The 22,869-nt window shown below is 53.0% G+C and overlaps 1 protein-coding gene across 1 annotated transcript in view; it reads right to left on the bottom strand.

Moving 5' to 3' along the window:
* LOC125449620 (E3 ubiquitin-protein ligase ZFP91-like) overlaps window positions 1-22,869 on the bottom strand; it is a 114,270-nt gene that overhangs the window by 7,589 nt on the left and 83,812 nt on the right. The window contains 5 exon segments of the mRNA XM_059642743.1: window positions 3,110-3,166; window positions 3,482-3,559; window positions 6,199-6,309; window positions 8,289-8,340; window positions 21,782-22,528. Coding sequence (XP_059498726.1) covers window positions 3,110-3,166; window positions 3,482-3,559; window positions 6,199-6,309; window positions 8,289-8,340; window positions 21,782-22,528 — 1,045 coding nt within the window.

Here is a 22,869-nt window from a genome sequence, read left to right as displayed (position 1 = left end):
AGAGAGCGGGGCAGCCACGCATTTGGAGGGGGAGAGGGAGACGAGACAAGGGGGGAAGGCGTATGGGGGGAGGGGGGCAGGTGAGAGATAGAGAGGAGGAGGAGCGGGGAGACAGAGAGGAGGGAAGCCATACAAAGAGTGGGTGTAGAGTGACAGTGGAAGGGGGAGTGAGAGGTAACCGAGGAGTGGGGGTGGGGGGGCCGGTAGGGTGAATGAGGATGGAGAAAACGGTGAAGGGCAGCGTGCGATACAGTGGGGAGAGATGCACAGAAGGGTGGGGTGAGAGAGGCAAAGACAGACGCAGAATGAAAACACGGCCATCTCGATTATAAAACAAACTTCCTCGGTCCATCGCTAAAGCTGTGTACAGAGCGGGCACTACAGCTCCTTGCAGAAGTGCCATCACTTCCAGCTGGAAGGACAGCCGAAGCTCCCCTCCATACCACCACCAACTTGACTTGGAAATAATCTCACCACTGGCTGGATAGTTATCCTGGACTCGCATCCCCAAGGAAGCTGAGAGTTTCCATATATCCCAAAGATTGCAGCCAGCCTCCAGGCCGAAGCTCACCACCCTCTCCAGGGCAATTAAGGACGGGCATTGGCACTGGCCTGAAATAAAACCCCAAGGGAAAGTATCCCCTATTGCTAGAAGCAAATGGATTATCACAATTCCCAGCTGTTCCGGGGAGCGTATGTGCACTGAGAAACATCAGAGAATAACATCGAGGAGCACAGTTAGGCCCTTCAGCCCATCGAGTCTGCTCCGCCATTCGATCACGGCTGATTTGTTTCTCAATCCCACTCTCCTGGCTTCTCCCCGTAACATTGGGCAGGAACCTAGCTCCAGTTGAGGAACTTTCTCCTCATCTCAGGTCCTAAGCATCGACCCTTCACCCTGAGGCAGGAACACCTTCTCTACATCCTCTCTCCCCGGGCCTCTCCGTAAGTTCCAGTCCCACTCCCACCTGCCCACACTCACAACGCCATTTGGGCCAATCCCCGGCTCGGGGTGGGGAGCCGGGGTTGGGCGGGGGGGGGAAGGGGAGCTGGGTTGGGGAGGCGGCGGCGGCGGAGTCAGGGGGGAAACGTGGTTACCTTGTCCACATCAGGGTTGAACTTGCGACTGGAACAGAAGACAAGTCACTGCAAGCTTCATGAGGGAGGTCAGGGATCAGCAGCGATTGTGCGCGGGTCACAAGGCCTGAGGGTCAGCAGCGTCGGGAGCTCTCCCCCATTCCCGCAGCGTCGGGAGCTCTCCCCCTTTCCCGAAACGTCGGGAGCTCTCCCCCTTTCCCGAAATGTCGGGAGCTGCCGCAGCTATCCCCTTCCTCAGCGGCTGCACTGCCGAGAAGGGCCCAGCTCAGGCTCGTGGCAGCGAAACGGCGCCATAGAATGGCAGCACAGATTGAGCAGTTACAGTGAGCGGGGACTCGGGGAACACCCGAGTGCTCATGGGCTGAGGGATGGACTTTGTGCCTTGGTGTTTTTTTTCTGGCAGCGAGGACTCATGTCAGAGGTGGCAGTGGGGCGGGGGGGAAGAGCTGGGCGTTTCCTTTCTGCTGCTTTAATCCTGTGCCGCATACTAGAATGACACCAAGTGTAGCAGCTTTGTCCACCCTTCACCGTACTCCTGTACTCTGGTACATGCGTCAAGTAAATCCCAACCTAAATCTAGGCGCAGGAAAGCTTTCCCTTTTCCTTTCGTGATGCCCCCCGATCTCCCGTGTCAGCCATACTGTCTCGTCCTCCCCTTCATCTATTTCTCCTTCCTTGGGATGAATTTTTGCTGCGTTCCCCCTGAATTAGCCCAGCAACTCCTGCCCTCACTGCTCCACCGCTTTCCCCGCTAGGCTCCCCTTCCAAATCAACTCGGGCCGGCGCCTCCCTCATGTCTTTGCGGTCCTCTTCACTCACCTGCAACGCTGCTACATCTGAGCATAGCTTCTCCCTCTGAAACTGCAGGGTCGTGTTACTGTCCCCCCTCCTCCCAGGAGTTCCTCCACCTTGAACACCCCCCCCTCCCCCCCAGATCGACTCTGCCTCAGTCGCACGTCACCGAATACAGATCTGCCTGCTCTCTACTGGTCTGCACCACCAGCTCATCTCTTACACATTCCACGAGTTTCTTTCCTCCCTTCTCAACCTCCTGGTGATTTATTTTCTGTGACACCCCCCGCCCCCCCGACGGACAGCCTGGTCCTGAGTCCCACTCAGAGGCCTGTACGCGGCATCCATCACGGTCTCTCTTCCTTTGTGGCTCCTCATCTCTACCCCCTCACAGATTCTACACTTTCCAACCCCGATTTTAATTTCATGCCTTACTCAGACGGCAGCTCCCACCCCCACCACTGCCTGTCGTTTTGATGGGACGGTGGGATATTTCGCTCCCAGCCCTGATCGCCTTGCAGGCTGGTCTCTGCAAATCCCGCGACGTCGTACCCAGCGATTTTAATCTGCGCCACAAGCTCCTTTGCTTTGTTTCATATTTAATTACAGCTCCCTCAATCTCGTACTGACCGCTCCCCTTTCCCAGAGGTGTCCCCTTCCCAGCTGTGCCTGACGTTCGATTCCTGACCCTTTCCCACTCCTCGTCCTGCAAACTTTAATAATCTCCGCTGGGAACTCCCCCACTTTAGCATTTCCCAGCATTTCCCATGCAACAAAATCCACTCTGGACCCAGTCAGTTCAAAGCCCCATTTGGGAACTCCACTGCCCGGGGGTGCATCGGGGCGGGGTGCAGTTGGGAGACACCAAATGAACCCAACCTCACCCAGGGGAACACACCGAGAACCCCCACCCCCCTCCAACCCGCCCAGGGGAAAACACCGAGACACCTCACCACATCCCCCACCCCTGCCCAGGGGAACACACCAAGAAACCATGCCCCCAACCACCCAAGGGAACACACTGAGACGCCCCAACCCGCCCAGGGGAACACACCGAGAACCCTCCCCACCCTCACCCAGGGGAACACACCGAGAACATCCCCACCGCCTCCGCCCAGGGGCACACGTTGAGACCCTCCCTCACCGCCAACCCCACCCTGCCCACAGGTACTCTCTCGGGAAACATCAACCCCTCTCTGCTGTCCGCGCCAACTCTCACCGGATTTTCTTCGGCTGTTCGCTTGGATCTCGCTTGCCACGACGTTTCGGAGGCTTCCTGCGGGTGGGAAAACAGGCGAATGGTGAACCAGGAGTGCCAATTGGAACGGGGTCGATACTGAGGAACGGGCAGGGAATGCCAGGCAGCAGCTGGACCTGGAAGTCAGATGGAAGGACGGTTTGCCACATTGCCTGCGCGGAGAGAGACCCAACACTTCCTCCAATGTGATGGGAACAGTCCCTGTGCCATCTGGACTACCGTCCTGTTCCAGACAGGCTTTTCAGGTGCAAAGTGTCTCACCGACTTTCTGTGTTAATTAAAGGGGCTGGTGACATTATCCCATGGTCATGTTTCATGTTGAATTATTCCTACCTGGTGACAGGCTCCTCAGGCAGTTTTTTTGTACTGTTTCTGCGAGGTCTCCCCCTCCTCTTCTCTCGGTCTGAACCGCTGGGGAATAAAATCAGTAGAACCGGGTCAGCTCCGGGCAAAAGAGAGAAAACAACGCAGTCCGCGACACACAGGGAGTGCCCTGTAACTGCCCAAACACACAGGAGGGTGCTTGGAATGGAGAGTCACAACACAGCGCGTGGTTTAGTAATAACAGACCCATAAAACCCCCTACAGTGTGGAAACAGGCGCTTCGGCCCAACACCAACTCTCAGAGGATCCCACCCTGACCCATTCCCTGATAACCCACAAAATCTACACATCCCTGGGCACTATGGGATAATTTAGCACGGCCAACCCACCCGAACCCGCACATCCCTGGGCACTACGGGACAATTTAACATGGCCAACCCACCCTAACCCGCACATCCCTGGGCACTATGGGACAATTTAGCACGGCCAATCCCACCCGAACCTGCACATCCCTGGGCACTATGGGACAATTTAGCACGGCCAACCCACCCTAACCTGCACATCCCTGGACACCATGGGACAATTTAGCACGGCCAACCCACCCTAACCTGCACATCCCTGGACACTACGGGACAATTTAGCACGGCCAATCCCACCCTAACCTGCACATCCCTGGGACACTACGGGACAATTTAGCACGGCCAATCCCACCCTAACCCGCACATCCCTGGGCACTATGGGACAATTTAGCACGGCCAACCCACCCTAAACCGCACATCCCTGGGCACTACAGGGCAATTTAGCACGGCCAATCCACCCTAACCTGCACATCCCTGGACACTACGGGACAATTTAGCACGGCCAATCCCACCCTAACCTGCACATCCCTGGGACACTACGGGACAATTTAGCACGGCCAACCCACCCTAACCTGCACATCCCTGGACACTACGGGACAATTTAGCACGGCCAACCCACCCTAACCTGCACATCCCTGGACACTACGGGACAATTTAGCACGGCCAATCCCACCCTAACCTGCACATCCCTGGGACACTACGGGACAATTTAGCACGGCCAACCCACCCTAAACCGCACATCCCTGGGCACTACAGGGCAATTTAGCATGGCCAATCCCACCCGAACCCGCACATCCCTGGGCACTATGGGACAATTTAGCACGGCCAATCCCACCCTAACCTGCACATCCCTGGGCACTATGGGACAATTTAGCACGGCCAATCCACCCTAACCCGCATATCCCTGGGCACTATGGGACAATTTAGCACGGCCAATCCACCCTAACCTGCACATCCCTGGGCACTATGGGACAATTTAGCACGGCCAATCCACCCTAACCCGCACATCCCTGGGCACTATGGGACAATTTAGCACGGCCACCCCACCCTAACCCGCACATCCCTGGGCACTACGGGACAATTTAGCACGGCCAACCCACCCTAACCCGCACATCCCTGGGACACTATGGGACAATTTAGCACGGCCAATCCACCCTAACCCGCACATCCCTGGGCACTATGGGACAATTTAGCACGGCCAATCCACCCTAACCCACACATCCCTGGACACTATGGGACAATTTAGCATGGCCAATCCACCCTAACCCGCACATCCCTGGGCACTATGGGACAATTTAGCACGGCCAACCCACCCTAACCCGCACATCCCCGGGCACTACGGGACAATTTAGCACGGCCAATCCACCCTAACCCGCACATCCCTGGGCACTATGGGACAATTTAGCACGGCCAATCCACCCTAACCCGCACATCCCTGGGCACTATGGGACAATTTAGCACGGCCAATCCACCCTAACCCACACATCCCTGGGACACTATGGGACAATTTAGCACGGCCAATCCCACCCTAACCTGCACATCCCTGGGCACTATGGGACAATTTAGCACGGCCAACCCACCCTAACCCGCACATCCCCGGGCACTATGGGACAATTTAGCACGGCCAATCCACCCTAACCCGCACATCCCTGGGCACTATGGGACAATTTAGCATGGCCATCCCACCCTAACCCGCACATCTTTGGACTGTGGGAGGAAACCGGAGCACCCGGAGGAAACCCATACAGACACAGGGAGAATGTGCAAACTCCACACAGACAGTCACCCGAGGGTGGGATCGAACCGGGGTCCCTGTTGCTGTGAGGCTGCAGTGCTAACCACTGAATGATGACTGGAACAGGCATTCCCACTAAGTAGGAAGATGTCTGTGTATGCAGGCAGAATTCCAAAACAAACAATCCAGAGTACTAGAGCGAAACATGCGGGAATCGTTCAGGGGCATGTCAAGGGATTGGAGTCAAACAGTCCAGGCAGGTAGGAGCAATGGCCACCCACTGACTGAACAATGACCTCGGGGACTATGCAGGGTCAGGACCAAATCCTGTCCGGATACAGGAGTAACAGCCCAGATCTGTAAGGGCATTTCCGGAATAGCCCAGAGACGCAGCAAGGCTTCAGGCATCTGGAAACATGAGTAGGGTTCAGGATCTTCCAGAATGATGGGCAGTGTTCGGGGAATCATTTAGGAATACAGTGGGTGCACAGGAACATCCTGCATTCTCAGGCGGAGGTCAGGAAGGGTCTGGAGGTACAGAACATTTTCAGTACAAGATCTCGATCCCAACAGTAAGTCTGCTCAGTGGAGTGTTTGGGATCACACGAGTGGCAGAATGCTGAGGGGCCTACCTTTCTGACGAGGGAATATAGTTTTCATCCTTGGGATCATCGAAGAATTGATATTCATCATCAGAATCCACTTCGGTCAACAGCTCCTCATCCTCTTCACTATCATTGTCACTGTGAGAAACAGGAAGCACGGGATAGTGTGTGAGAGAGAGAGAGAGAGAGAGAGAGAGAGACACAGGCGGAGAGAAGAGACACAGACAGAGAGAAGAGACACAGACAGACACAGAAAGAGGAGAGGGGGAGACACACAGACAGAAAGAGAGAGATAGAGACAGAGAGACATGGAGAAAGAGAGAGACAGACAGAGAGAGAGAGAGACAGAGAGAGGAGAGAGAGAGACAGACAGACAGAGAGACAGAGAGAGACAGAGAGAGGAGAGAGAGAGAGAGACACACGGACAGAAAGAGAGAGAGAGACAGAGAGAGAGACAGAGAGAGAGAGAGAGAGAGAGAGAGAGAGAGAGAGAGAGAGGAAGTGAGGGGAGAGATAGAGTCAGCGGAAGGGGAGAGAGAAGGAGGAAGAGGCATCCAATAGAATATGGTGAGGTGGTATTGGGGGAGCGAGAAAGACAGCAGCGAGTGAGAGTAAACACGATTCAACAATTGTTCATCGAAGTCATTTGCAACAATGCCAAGGTAAAGTCAGTATGTGGATAAAAATATTAGGCATCACATTTAAACTTGTTGTGTATATAACGATTAACATAAGTGCCTCAGATCACCTAAATAATACAATTCCAATTCAATCCACTGTCTCCAATCCACACTCTCCCAGTTTTACTCCTCTCTGAGCAGGAACAAATGCCCTCGCCAGAGAAATCTGAATGAGAGACGACAATAAAACTCAGTCAGAATGGGAGCACTGGCGGAGGGGGGTTGCTGAATGAGCTCCGATCCTCTCCCCAGATTCAGGCTGGCTTGATGAGCCAGAAACACAAGCGCAATCCCTCCCAACTCCCAGCTCAGACCATGTAAAAGGAGAAGGGCAGCGGATACACTGAACCACCAGCTTTGGAGCAGGAGGCCCATTTCTTCACTGTATTACACAATGAATGGACGTCAGATGGACGTGGGGTTGGCTGGGCCGGGGAGCATTGTGGACAATGGCAGACGGGCCAGTGGGAGGTGATGTGTTTTGGGAGGTCAAATGCGAGAGCCAACGATAGACTAAATGGCAGGGCCGTAAGGAGTGTGGATGTACAGTGGGATCTTGTAGGTGCAGTCCCCTGAAAATCGCAACACGAGTGGATATGGTGGGAAAGCTGGCCTTCACCAGTCAATCTATCGATTATAGGCGTTGGCAACTCATGTTGCAGCTGTGCAGAACCTCCGTCAGGCCCATCAGAAGGATTAAATGCAAGTTAAAAAATGTTTCCCAGGATATTGCCTCAGTTGGAGTGCCACAGTGAGGGGGGGGTTTGGACAAACTTTTCTTGGATCATTTTCATTACAGCGTTTGAGACTGAGGAGCAACCTGATAGAAGTATCTAAAATTAGGAGGAAGCATGCCCCCCCAGGATGGAAATGTCTAATACTAGGGGTGGGGGGGGGGGGGGGGGAATAGGTTTGAGGTGAGAGGAGGAGAAGTTCAAAGGAGATGCGCCAAGTCAAATTTCTTTTTTCACAGAGGGTGGTGGGTAGCTGGAACATGCTGCCAGGGGAGGTAGCAGAAGCAGATATAACTGCTACATTGAAGGGGCATACAGACAGACACACGGACAGGCAGGGAATACAGGAGTATGGGCCACGTGCAGGCAGATGGGATGAGATTAGAATGGCACCACGGTCAGCACAGACAGGGTGGGCCGAAGGGCCTGTTCCTGTGCCGTGCTGGTTTATGGCTGAATGGATATCGGGGATGGGGAGTCGCCGTGGGTGCACTGATGAAATGTGGGGAAGTGGGTGGGTTGTCCAAATGCATGCCAGGTGCATTGCCTTCTGAAGGCAACACCTGGATTTATGTTTCTTTCAATGGAACCCTGGGAAGTACGATATCGAAAACGATCTAAACATGTGCTGCGCCTTACGTGCTGAACATCACCCCAGAAACAACGCACCTGGACGTAACACGGGAAGATCTTGAGATCTCACCTAGTCAACAAGAGCTCAGTCTCTGCAACTTGCATCTCTGACTCCTGAGAACCTGCAAGCAGAGGGAGACAGAGAAAGAAAGAGAGAGAGAGAGAGAGAGAGAGACGCAGAGAGAGAGAGCTGCAGGATTGGACAACGCAAGGCAAACACTTCCATGCAGCAACTCTTTGACACCCTGCAAATTCATTTTACAAGGCAGGTTCCCGCCTTCCCCAACTATTCCGTCATGCCCCCAGCAGTCAGAATGACGCTGAGGTACTGCCCCCCCAACCCCCACCCCACCCCCAACACACACACACACACACACACACACACACACACTCACACACAAACAAGCCTGACTCCTCTCGCACAAACAAAAAGAATCTCTTCCACGGTACCCACACCCACCCCGACACAAGCAATCCCCGTTACACTCTTTCTCTCTCTCTCTCTCTCTCACACACACACACACACAATCCCCGTTACAGTCTCTCTTTCACACACACACAATCCTTGTTACACACTCTCTCACACACACACGCAATCCCTGTTACACACTCTCTCTCTCTCACACACACACAATCCCTGTTACACTCTCTCTCTCTCTCACACACACACACACACACACACACACACACACACACACACACACACACACAATCCCTGTTACACTCTCTCTCTCTCACACACACACACGCAATCCCTGTTACACTCTCTCTCTCTCTCACATACACACATGCAATCCCTGTTACACTCTCTCTCTCTCTCTCACATACACACACGCAATCTCAGTTACACGCTCTCTCTCTCACACATACAAACACGCAATCCCTGTTACACTCCTCTCTCATACACACGCAAACACACAATCCCTGTTACAGTCTCTCTTTCACACACACACAATCCTTGTTACGCATTCTCTCACACACACACGCAATCCCTGTTACACTCTCTCTCACACACACAAAAACACACACACGCAATCCCTGTTACATTCTCTCTCACATACACGCAATCCCTGTTACACTCTCTCTCTCTCTCTCTCACACACACACACACACACACACACACACACGCAATCCCTGTTACACTCTCCCTCTCTCTCTCTCTCACACACACACACACACACACACACACGCACGCAATCCCTGTTACACACTCTCTCGCTCTCATATACACACACACACACGCAATCCCTGTTACACTCTCTCTCTCACACACACACGCAATCCCTGTTACACACTCTCTCTCTCACACACACACACACGCAATCCCTGTTACACACTCTCTCTCTCATACACACACATACACACACGCAATCCCTGTTACACTCTCTCTCTCACACACACACACGCAATCCCTGTTACACACACTCTCTCACACACACACACACACAATCCCTGTTACACTCTCTCTCTCTCACACACACACGCAATCCCTGTTACACTCTCTCACACACACACGCAATCCCCGTTACACTCTCTCTCTCACACACACACACACGCAATCCCTGTTACACACACTCTCTCACACACACACACACACACAATCCCTGTTACACTCTCTCTCTCTCACACACACACGCAATCCCCGTTACACTCTCTCTCTCACACACACACACGCAATCCCTGTTACACTCTCTCTCTCACACACACACAATCCCTGTTACACACTCTCTCTCTCACACACACACACGCAATCCCTGTTACACTCTCTCTCTCGCACACACACACACACACACACACACACACAATCCCTGTTACACACACTCTCTCTCACACATACACACACATGCAATCCCTGTTACACACACTCTCTCCCTCACACACACAATCCCTGTTACACTCTCTCTCTCTCTCTCTCACACACACACACGCAATCCCTGTTACACTCTCTCTCACACATACACGCAGTCCCTGTTACACTCTCTCTCTCTCTCTCTCACACACACACGCAATTCCTGTTACACTCTCTCTCTCACACACACACACACACACACACACACACACACGCAATCCCCGTTACACTCTCTCTTTCGCACACACGCAATCCCTGTTACACTCTCTCTCTCACACACACACACAATCCCTGTTACACTCTCTCACACACATACACGCAATCCCTGTTACACTCTCTCTCTCTCTCACACACACGCAATCCCTGTTACATACACACACACACACACACACACACACACACACACACACACACAATCCCGGTTACACACACTCTCTCTCTCTCACACACACACACACGCAATCCCTGTTACACTCTCTCTCTCTCTCACACACACGCAATCCCTGTTACACACTCTCTCTCACACATACACACGCAATCCCTGTTACACACACTCTCTCTCTCTCACACATACACACACACAAGCAATCCCTGGTTCACACACACTCTCTCTCTCTCACACACGCTCACACACCCACTCACCCGCAAACACACACATCCACCCCAACAGACGCAATCCCTGTTAGTCTCTCACACACCCCCACATACGCAATCCCTGTTACAGTCTCTCACACACACCCCGACACACGCAATCCCTGCTACAGTCTCTCACACACACCCTCACACACGCAATCCCTGTTACACACACTCTTTCTCACACACACACACACAAAATCCCTGTTACACTCTCTCTCTCACACACACGCAATCCCTGTTACACTCTCTCTCTCTCACACACACATGCAATCCCTGTTACACTCTCTCTCACACATACACACGCAATCCCTGTTACATTCTCTCTCTCTCTCACACATACACGCCCACACACGCAATCCCTGTTACAGTCACTCATACACACCCCCACACACGCAATCCCTGTTACACACACTCTTTCTCACACACACACGCAATCCCTGTTACACACACTCTTTCTCACACATAAACATAAACACACACACACACACACACACACACACAATCCCCGTTCCACACACTCTCTCACACACACAGTCACAGGCACACACACACTCCCATTCACAATCATCACACACTCCCATATACAGTCTCACACACACATACACATGTGCGCGCGCACACACAGTCTCTCAGAAACACTCGCTTTCTTTAGCTTTGTACTAAATGGCAGGGTAAGGGATCAGATTTGGAACAATGTAGTTCATAGAATCATTACATTGTGGAAGCAAGCCTTTCAGTCCATCATGTCAACACCGAACCCTGAACAGCTTTCCACCTTCCCAACCCCCCTCCCACATCCTACTCCAGTAACCCTGCATTTCCCATGGCAAATCCACCGAACCTGCATATCCCTGGGTACTACGGGACAATGTAGCACGGCCAACGCACCCTAACCCGCATATGCCTGGATCCTATGGGACAATTTAGCACGGCCAATCCACCCTAACCTACACATCCTGAACACTACGGGACAATTTAGCACGGCCGACCCACCCTAACCCGCACATCCCTGGACACTATGGGATAATTTAGCACGGCCAACCCACCCTAACCCGCACATCCCTGAGCACTATGGGACAATTTAACATGGCCAACCCACCCTAACCTGCACATCCCTGGGCACTACGGGACAATTTAGCACGGCCAATCCACCCTAACCCGCACATCCCTGAACACTATGGGACAATTTAGCACGGCCCACCCACCCTAACCTGCATATCCCTGGACGCTACGGGACAATTTAGCACGGCCAACCCACCCTAACCCGCACTTCCCTGGGCACTATGGGACAATTTAGCACGGCCAATCCACCCTAACCTGCACATCCTGAACACTACGGGACAATTTAGCACGGCCAACCCACCCTAACCCGCACATCCCTGAGCACTATGGGACAATTTAGAACGGGCAACGCACCCTAACCCGCACATCCCTGGGCACTATGGGACAATTTAGCACAGCCAACCCACCCCAACCCACACATCCCTGGGCACTAAGGGACAATTTAGCACGGCCAATCCACCCTAACCCGCACATCCCTGAACACTATGGGACAATTTAGCACGGCCCACCCACCCTAACCTGCATATCCCTGGACGCTACGGGACAATTTAGCACGGCCAACCCACCCTAACCTGCACGTCGCTGGACACTATGGGACAATTTAGCACGGCCAATCCACCCAAACCGGCACATCCGTGGGCACTATGGGACAATTTAGCACGGCCAACCCACCCTAACCCGCACATCCCTGGGCACTATGGGACAATTTAGCACGGCCAATCCACCCTAACCTGCACATCCTGAACACTACGGGACAATTTAGCATGGCCAACCCACCCTAACCCGCACATCCCTGAGCACTATGGGACAATTTAGAACGGGCAACGCACCCTAACCCGCACATCCCTGGGCACTATGGGAAAATTTAGCACAGCCAACCCACCCTAACCCACACATCCCTGGGCACTAAGGGACAATTTAGCACGGCCAATCCACCCTAACCCGCACATCCCTGAACACTATGGGACAATTTAGCACGGCCCACCCACCCTAACCCGCACATCCCTGAACACTATGGGACAATTTAGCACGGCCAACCCACCCTAACCTGCACGTCGCTGGACACTGTGGGACAATTTAGCACGGCCAATCCACCCTAACCTGCACATCACTGGACACAACGGGACAATTTAGCACGGCCAATCCACCCTAACCTGCATATCCCTGGACGCTACGGGACAATTTAGCACGGCCAACCCACCCTAACCTGCACGTCGCTAGACACTGTGGGACAATTTAGCACAGCCAATCCACCCTAACCCGCAGATGCCTGGGAACTATGGGAGAATTTAGCACGGCCAAACCATCCTAACCTGCACATCCCTGGGCACTATGGGACAATTTAGCACAGCCATTCCACCCTAACCCGCACATCCCTGGGCACTACGGGACAATTTAGCACGGCCAATCCACCCTAACCCGCACATCCCTGTGCACTACGGGGCAATTTAGCACGGCCAATCCACCCTAACCCGCACATCCCTGTGCACTATGGGGCAATTTAGCACGGCCAATCCACCCTAACCCGCACATCCCTGGGCACTATGGGACAATTTAGCACGGCCAAACCACCCTAACCTGCACATCCCTGGGCACTATGGGGCGATTTAGCATGGCCAATCCACCCTAACCCGCACATCCCTGAACACTATGGGACAATTTAGCACAGCCATTCCACCCTAACCGGCACATCCCTGGGCACTATGGGACAATTTAGCACGGCCATTCCACCCTAACCCGCACATCCCTGGGCACTACGGGACAATTTAGCATGGCCAATCCACCCTAACCCGCACATCCCTGTGCACTATGGGGCAATTTAGCACGGCCAATCCACCCTAACCTGCACATCCCTGGGCACTATGGGACAATTTAGCACAGCCATTCCACCCTAACCCGCACATCCCTGTGCACTATGGGGCAATTTAGCACGGCCAACACACCCTAACCTGCAAATCCCTGGACACTACGGGACAATTTAGCACGGCCAACCCACCCTAGCCCGCACATCCCTGCACACTATGGGACAATTTAGCACGGCCAATCCACCCTAACCCGCACATCCCTGGACACTACAGGACAATTTAGCACGGCCAATCCACCCTAACCCGCACATCCCTGGGCACTACGGGACAATTTAGCACGGCCAATCCACCCTAACCCGCACATCCCTGGACACAACGGGACAATTTAGCACGGCCAACCCACCCTAACCGGCACATCCCTGCACACTATGGGACAATTTAGCACGGCCAACCCACCCTAACCCGCACATCCCTGGGCACTATGGAGCAATTTAACACGGCCAGCCCACCCTAACCCGCACATCCCTGGGCGCTATGGGACAATTCAGCACGGCCAACCCACCCTAACCCGCACATCCCTGCACATTATGGGACAATTTAGCGCAGCCATTCCACCCTAACCGGCACATCCCTGGGCACTACGGGACAATTTAGCACGGCCAACCCACTCTAGCCTGCACATCCCTGGGCACTACGGGACAATTTAGCACGGCCAACCCGCCCTAACCCGCACATCCCTGGTCACTATGGGACAATTTAGCACGGCCAACCCACCCTAACCCGCACATCCCTGGACACTATGGGACAATTTAGCACGGCCAACCCGCCCTAACCCGCACATCCCTGGGCACTATGGGACAATTTAGCACGGCCAATCCACCCTAACCCGCACCTCCCTGGGACACTATGGGACAATTTAGCACGGCCAATCCACCCTAACCTGCACATCCCTGGGCACTACGGGACAATTTAGCACGGCCATCCCACCCTAACCCGCACATCCCTGGACACTACGGGACAATTTAGCACGGCCAACCCACCCTAACCTGCACATCCCTGGGCACTACGGGACAATTTAGCACGGCCAATCCACCCTAACCCGCACATCCCTGGGCGCTATGGGACAATTTAGCACGGCCAATCCACCCTAACCTGCACATCCCTGGACACTATGGGACAATTTAGCACGGCCAATCCACCCTAACCTGCACATCCCTGGACACTATGGGACAATTTAGCACGGCCAATCCACCCTAACCTGCACATCCCTGGGCACTACGGGACAATTTAGCACGGCCAATCCACCCTAACCCGCACATCCCTGGGCACTACGGGACAATTTAGCACGGCCAACCCACCCTAACCTGCACATCCCTGGACACTACGGGACAATTTAGCACGGCCAACCCACCCTAACCTGCACATCCCTGGGCACTATGGGACAATTTAGCACGGCCAATCCACCCTAACCCGCACATCCCTGGACACTATGGGACAATTTAGCACGGCCAATCCACCCTAACCCGCACATCCCTGGACACTATGGGACAATTTAGCACGGCCAACCCACCCTAACCTGCACATCCCTGGGCACTATGGGACAATTTAGCACGGCCAATCCACCCTAACCCGCACATCCTTGGACACTATGGGACACTTTAGCACGGCCAACCCACCCTAACCTGCACATCCCTGAACACTATGGGACAATTTAGCACGGCCAATCCACCCTAACCCGCACATCCCTGGGCACTATGGGACAATTTAGCACGGCCAATCCACCCTAACCCGCACATCCCTGGGCACTATGGGACAATTTAGCACGGCCAACCCACCCTAACCTGCACATCCCTGGGCACTACGGGACAATTTAGCATGGCCAACCCACCCTAACCCGCACATCCCTGGGCACTATGGGACAATTTAGCACGGCCAATCCACCCTAACCCGCACATCCCTGGGCACTATGGGACAATTTAGCACGACCAATCCACCCTAACCCGCACATCCCTGGACACTATGGGACAATTTAGCACGGCCAACCCACCCCAACCTGCACATCCCTGGGCACTACGGTACAATTTGGCACGGCCAACCCACCCTAACCCGCACATCCCTGGGCACTATGGGACAATTTAGCACGGCCAATCCACCCTAACCCGCACATCCCTGGGCACTATGGGACAATTTAGCACGGCCAATCCACCCTAACCTGCACATCCCTGGACACTATGGGACAATTTAGCATGGCTGGCCAACCCACCCCAACCTGCACATCCCTGGACACTATGGGACAATTTAGCACAGCCAATCCACCCTAACCCACACATCCCTGGGACACTATGGGACAATTTAGCACGGCCAATCCACCCTAACCCGCACATCCCTGGGCACTACGGGACAATTTAGCACGGCCAACCCACCCTAACCTGCACATCCCTGGACACTACGGGACAATTTAGCACGGCCAACCCACCCTAACCTGCACATCCCTGGGCACTATGGGACAATTTAGCACGGCCAATCCACCCTAACCCGCACATCCCTGGACACTATGGGACAATTTAGCACGGCCAATCCACCCTAACCCGCACATCCCTGGACACTATGGGACAATTTAGCACGGCCAACCCACCCTAACCTGCACATCCCTGGGCACTATGGGACAATTTAGCACGGCCAATCCACCCTAACCCGCACATCCCTGGGCACTATGGGACAATTTAGCACGGCCAACCCACCCTAACCCGCACATCCCTGAACACTATGGGACAATTTAGCACGGCCAATCCACCCTAACCCGCACATCCCTGGGCACTATGGGACAATTTAGCACGGCCAATCCACCCTAACCCGCACATCCCTGGGCACTATGGGACAATTTGGCACGGCCAATCCACCCTAACTCGCACATCCCTGGGCACTACGGGACAATTTGGCACGGCCAACCCACCCTAACCCGCACATCCCTGGGCACTATGGGACAATTTAGCACGGCCAATCCACCCTAACCTGCACATCCCTGGACACTATGGGACAATTTAGCACGGCCAACCCACCCTAACCTGCACATCCCTGGGCACTATGGGACAATTTAGCACGGCCAACCCACCCTAACCCGCACATCCCTGGGCACTATGGGACAATTTAGCACGGCCAACCCACCCTAACCCGCACATCCCTGGGCACTACAGGACAATTTAGCACGGCCAATCCACCCTAACCTACACATCCCCGGGCACTATGGGACAATTTAGCACGGCCAATCCACCCTAACCTACACATCCCTGGACACTATGGGACAATTTAGCACGGCCAATCCACCCTAACCCGCACATCCCTGGGACACTATGTGACAATTTAGCACGGCCAATCCACCCTAACCTACACATCCCTGGACACTAAGGGCAATTTAGCATGGCCAACCCACCTAGACTGCACACCTTTGGACTGTGGGAGGAAACCGGAGCACCCGGACGAAACCCATGCAGACACTGGGAGAATGTGCAAACTCCTCACAGACAGTTACCCGAGGGTGGGATCGAACCTGGGTCCCTGGTTCTGTGAGGCTGCAGCGCTAACCACTGAGCCACCGTGCCACCCTTCAAAGACGAGAGACAATCAGAGAGTAGAGACAAAGCAAAAATAATTAAAAACAGAACACACCAAACCGAAAGATATTGAGAATATTAACTGACGGGTGAAATAACAGATGAAGCTACAGGTTACAATAACAATTGCAGAGGAAGTGGTGGATGAGGCAGCTACAACATTTAAAAGACGTCTGAATAAGTACAGATCCTGCCCCCAACTCAGAAACCAGGCAGGTAAGGCACAGTATTAAAACAGCCAGAGCTTGTCAGACACGTATAATAACTATCATGGGGAGGGTGAAAGATTAGTGGAGGTATGCAGGAATGTGCGGTTGCGGTTCTGGCCATGAATGGGACAGCTGGTTGTGGGCCAAATGGGCTCCAGGTTGGTGCCAAGTAGTAGAACGCAGTACGTTCACCGCAGCAAGCAAAAGCACTCTCTCTCTCTCTCTCTCTCTCTCTGTACGTTATTTCTTTTCCAATTAAAGAATCAGCAAACTGGGGGACAATTTCTCAGTGAAGACCCAAGTCCCACCAACCAGCGAATGAATGAAGGATGACCTCAGCTGACGCGACATCATCGCCGAGAGCGATGAACAGTTTGGGAGACTGTCCCCTCATTTCCTCTTTTCCTCAAAGCGGGGACTTTGTGCTTGGTTTTTCCTGCCATTTTTCACCCCCCTAATATGGCTAACAGAACCGTTTGCCTCATCCATCTGACTATCACGTGATAGAAGTGCATTTCCATTCGTTTACAAGCGGTATAGCTTAAATTTGCACATTAGTCATCAATATGCTATTTGGCATGTTAGGGGATAAATTCATTCCAATAACCAAGTTCTCACTTTCCTGTTTACTGATGAAACCTGGAGAGTTTCTTTTCTGATTACGGTGTTTGGCGCGCTCGCCTTCATTGCCCAGACCTTTTTTGTCTGTAGGAGTTGGGACGTCACACTGAGGTTGTACAGGATGTTGGTGAGGCCTCTTCTGGGGCACTGTGTCCGGTTCTGGTCGCCCCGTTTTGAGAAGGATATTATTACGTTGAAGAGGTCTGAAGAAGAGATTTACCAGGATGCTGCCGGAACTGGAGGGCTTGAGTTACAAGGAGAGGCTGGATAGGCTGGGGCTTTTATCACTGAAGCCCAGGAGGTTCAGGGGTGACCTTGTTGAGGTTTATGAAATCTTGAGGGGTACAAATAAGATGAATAAAAGGGCAGGGAAATTTCAAGACTAGGGGGCATATTTTTAAGGGGAGAGGGGAAAGATTAAAAAAAAAACACGAGCGACAATTGTTTTATTAAACACAGAGCGCAGTTTGTGTGCTGAATGAGCTTCCTGAGGAAGTGGAGGATGTGTGTACAGTTACAATGTTTAAAAGACATTTGGATAAGTACATGAGTAGGAAATGTTTGGAGGGATATGAGCCAGGAGCGGGCAGATAGAACTGGCTTGGTTTGGGAACATGGTTGGTATGGGCTGGTTGGGCCGAAGGGTTTGCTTCCATGCTCTCAGACTCTTATTGTGAGACCTAAAGTATCCGCAAGATTATGGTTACATCTCACATTTGTAACGGCTCCTGAGTTTAGGGCGCACGCTTCCCAGCAGGGCTGTGGCAGATCAGATCCAAGCTCTGCAGTCCCATGGCTATGGTGAGCAATTAAACAAGACACAGGAGGCTATGCCAGGCCATCATCAACGAGGCTTACGTGGGGAGTGTGATGGAATACTCCCCAGTGCCACCTTCAATGCAGTTACATCACCACTGAAGGAGACTCACACCATCAGGGGCAAGGCAGAGCGGTACCACTACCTCATACAAACCCTCTCAGCAGCATCAGCACGTATGCCCCCAGTTATGGCTTGCAGAAATTTACCAACCTCCTAACCAGGCACCTTCCAAACCCTGGCACCAAGGAGAACAAGAGCAGCAGACACACATGGGAACACACCCCCTGCAAGACCCCCCTCCAAGTCCCTCGCCACCTTTGCTTGGAAACGCATCACCAATCCTTCAGTGTTGGCCGATCAAAATCCCCGGAGCTCCCTCCCGGATGGCATCGAGAGCGCCCTCACACTCTCAGCCACTCAAGAAAGCAGTTTGTTATCTTCTCCTCCTCTAGCGAAATGAGGAACAGGCAATTAATGCAGGCCCGGCCAGAACAGCCCTTTACTGGCGCCAGGGAAACGTAGCCATTCAGCGGCAAAGGTGAAAGCAGCAGTTTGATACTGAATGGAGATGACAGGAAGAAGGTTGCAGACAGACCTGCAATAAGCAAAACCTCTCTCATCCTCTCTCTATCTGCGTGTTGTTGCTTTTCCAATTAAGACAAGAAAGATCTGACAAGGAAGAACACTAATGCAAGCCAAGACCTAAGTCCCAACTGATCAGCATCTGAATTCAAAAAAATGAAAAAGGAAATGCACGAAAATATGAGAAGATTGGGCAAAAAATTTAGACATAGCAAAAAATGTCTGAAAAAAACTTAACAAAGGAGGGAACAATAGGATACAAGACAAAACGAGCTGGAAATATAAAAATTTGTTCAGAGTTGCTATGGATATGAAAATCAGAAGCTGGCACCAATCCAAGTGAAAGTCAGAATAATTAACAATGGAAAACAAGCAGAGTGCCGATGAATACAACGGGTTTTTACACGCTGGTCTTCATCACGCAGGGTAGGAGTGGTACGCATGCAGAGGCTATTAATCACTGAACAGAAGTTTGCTGTGAGCAAACGTGCAAGCTCAAGGAAAGCGATACTGAGAAAAATGTTGCCAGTAGTTGGCTGACCACTCCCAGGCTCTTTTAAAAAGAAATGGTGAGTGAGCTAGCGGACAGGTGCATGTCCGAAAATTCCCTCAACTTGGGAAGATTCTATGAATTATGAAAACAAAGACGGCCGCTCCATTACTCAGGAAAGGAGGGAGTCCGAAAGCTGGAAAACTGCAGGCCAGCATCTCACCTCTGCGATGAGCGAGAGATGGCACAGCAGGGCACTGACAAAAATTCAAGACCATCACACAAGCGACAACATAGTTCTGTGAGAAGGGAACCATGTTTCTAAGTGACTGTAACGTGATATGGGTACAGGGGAACTGGATGATGTGCATTATCCAGATTTCCAAAAGGGTAAGATGTCACATGCAAACAAAGGGAAGTCAGGCTTCTTGGCCCTTCGAGACTGTTCTACGATTCAGTTCATTCAGTGCTGATTTGTCGTGATCTAAAGACCATATTCCCACCAAATCCTGATAACCTCTGAACCTCATTGATTAACAGCATCAATCTACCTTAAAAATATTCATAGTCGCAGAGCTGTACAGCACGGAAACAGACCCTTCGGCCCAACTCGTCCATGCTGACCAGATATCCTAAATTAATCTAGCCCCATTTTCCAGCGTTTGGCCCATATTCCTCTAAACCCTTCCTATTTCTGACATTTTGTGATGACATCTAGAACAGCAGAGCTCTAGCGATGGGAACTTTTGGGCTCAAGTTGGGTTCTGACAAATTGCACAATTCAGTTCTAGAACAGACACTCTGCCCATGACATATCTAAAAGATACATACGGTTCTCATCAGCTGTAAAAAACTGTTCCTGCTGATTCGTGACCAGACAGTCCCTTTCCACGCTCTCACAAGATGCGCAGACACACACTCCCCCATCCCCTACTTGTTGTTACTGCTACCCCCCCATATCTGGCATTTCGACAATCTCATTATATCCTCTTGCACAAACGCACACTTACGCACACACAAATACACACACGCACGCACATATGAACACACAAACTCATACACAGAGACATACACGCACACACATACACACAGACACTTACACGCATGTACCTACGCACACACAAACACACACAGACACATACACGCATGTACCTATGCACACACATGCACACACAGACAAATACACACATGTGCCTATGCACACAGACACATACACGCATGTACCTATGCACAAACACACACACATACACGCACCTACCTATGCACACACAAACACACACAGACACATACACGCACCTACCTATGCACATACAAACACACACAGACACATACACGCACCTACCTATGCACAGACACATACACGCACCTACCTATGCACACACAAACACACACAGACACATACACGCATGTACCTATGCACACACAAACACGGACACATACACGCACCTACTTATGCACACACAGACACGCATGTACCTATGCACACATAAACACACACAGACACATACACGCACCTACCTATGCACACACAAACACACACAGATACATACACGCATGTACCTATGCACACACATGCACACACAGACACATACATGCATGTACCTATGCACACACAAACACACACTTACACGCACCTACCTATGCACACACAAACACATACATGGTCCTAGCTATGCACACACAGACACATACACGCATGTACTTATGCACACACAAACACACACAGACACATACACGCATGTACTTATGCACACACAGACACATACACGCATGTACTTATGCACACACAAACTCTCACACAGACATGTACATGCACACACATGCACAGGGACACACATACATACGCGCGCACTTGTCCCCCCAGCCTTAGCACCTCACCTTCTTGCCGTTGCAGCCGCTCACCAGTCTCCTTGGCGTTTTCGCCAGGCTGCTCTTCACCATCTGACTCGCACACCAACTGCAGCAGATCAGTGTTGCCTGTGGGTGCCAGAGAGCAGCCTGTCTTCCTGCGGTTTTTCCTCCGGGCCCGGCCGGGGGCAACGGTGCCCAGCGGGGAAGGCCCACCTTGGTCCGTCACACCCGGCTGCTCGGGGGGGCCGTCAGCTGCCTGGCAGCCGGCCTGTGGCAGTGTGGCAAGCCCCGGGGTAGCCGGCCCCTCAGCCCCTCGCCGGGAGAGTGAGGCGCGGTCGCCTGTTGGCCCGCCCGCCTCGCTCGCTGCTTCGGCGCCTCCCGCCGGCGCCGTCTCGCCGCTTGGCACTTCCGGTGAGCCGTCCTTGGCCACACCGCCAGAGCCCAGGCAGCTCCGTTTCCCGTTCGGGGGCAGGCTGCTGAGTACCCTCCGCCTGGCGCGGCCGGTGCCGCGAGCTGGGGCGCGGGCTGCCCCAGGCTCTGCGCTGATCCCCTCCACGCCCTTGCGGGGGGCCAGCATTTCCCAGGAGTAGCTGTGGCCCCCGGCGCAGCTCCACACCATGGTGGCTGAGTCATCCACGCGTCCCGAGGCGACGGACTTGAGGTTCGGGATAAAGCCGCACTCCCGGCTGTGCTGGTGGGACCAGACCATCAGCTGTCGCAGGGCATCGCAGGATGTGTGCAGGTGGTCCAGGTTTTCGGCCGAACTCACTTTCCCTGGGTCGGGGAGGGTATGGCATGGTCAGCAAAGCTCCCTCAGGCAGAAAGTAAAGCTCCCTCTACACCGTACCCCCCATCAAAAACTCCCAGGGACAGAGTAATGCTCCCTCTACACTGTAGCCCCCATCAAACACTCCCAGGACAGGGACAGCACGGGGTTAGATACAGAGTAAAGGCCCCTCTACACCACGCCCCCATCAAACACTCCCAGGGACAGAGTAAAGCTCCCTCTATACTGTACCCACCATCAAACACTCCCAGGGACAGAGTAAAGCTCCCTCTATACTGTACCCCCCATCAAACACTCCCAGGACAGGGACAGCACGGGGTTAGATACA

The sequence above is a fragment of the Stegostoma tigrinum genome, chromosome 46 (assembly GCF_030684315.1).
Source record: "Stegostoma tigrinum isolate sSteTig4 chromosome 46, sSteTig4.hap1, whole genome shotgun sequence".
NCBI classification, from domain to species: domain Eukaryota; kingdom Metazoa; phylum Chordata; class Chondrichthyes; order Orectolobiformes; family Stegostomatidae; genus Stegostoma; species Stegostoma tigrinum.
This window is presented reverse-complemented; position numbering and strand designations above follow the sequence as displayed.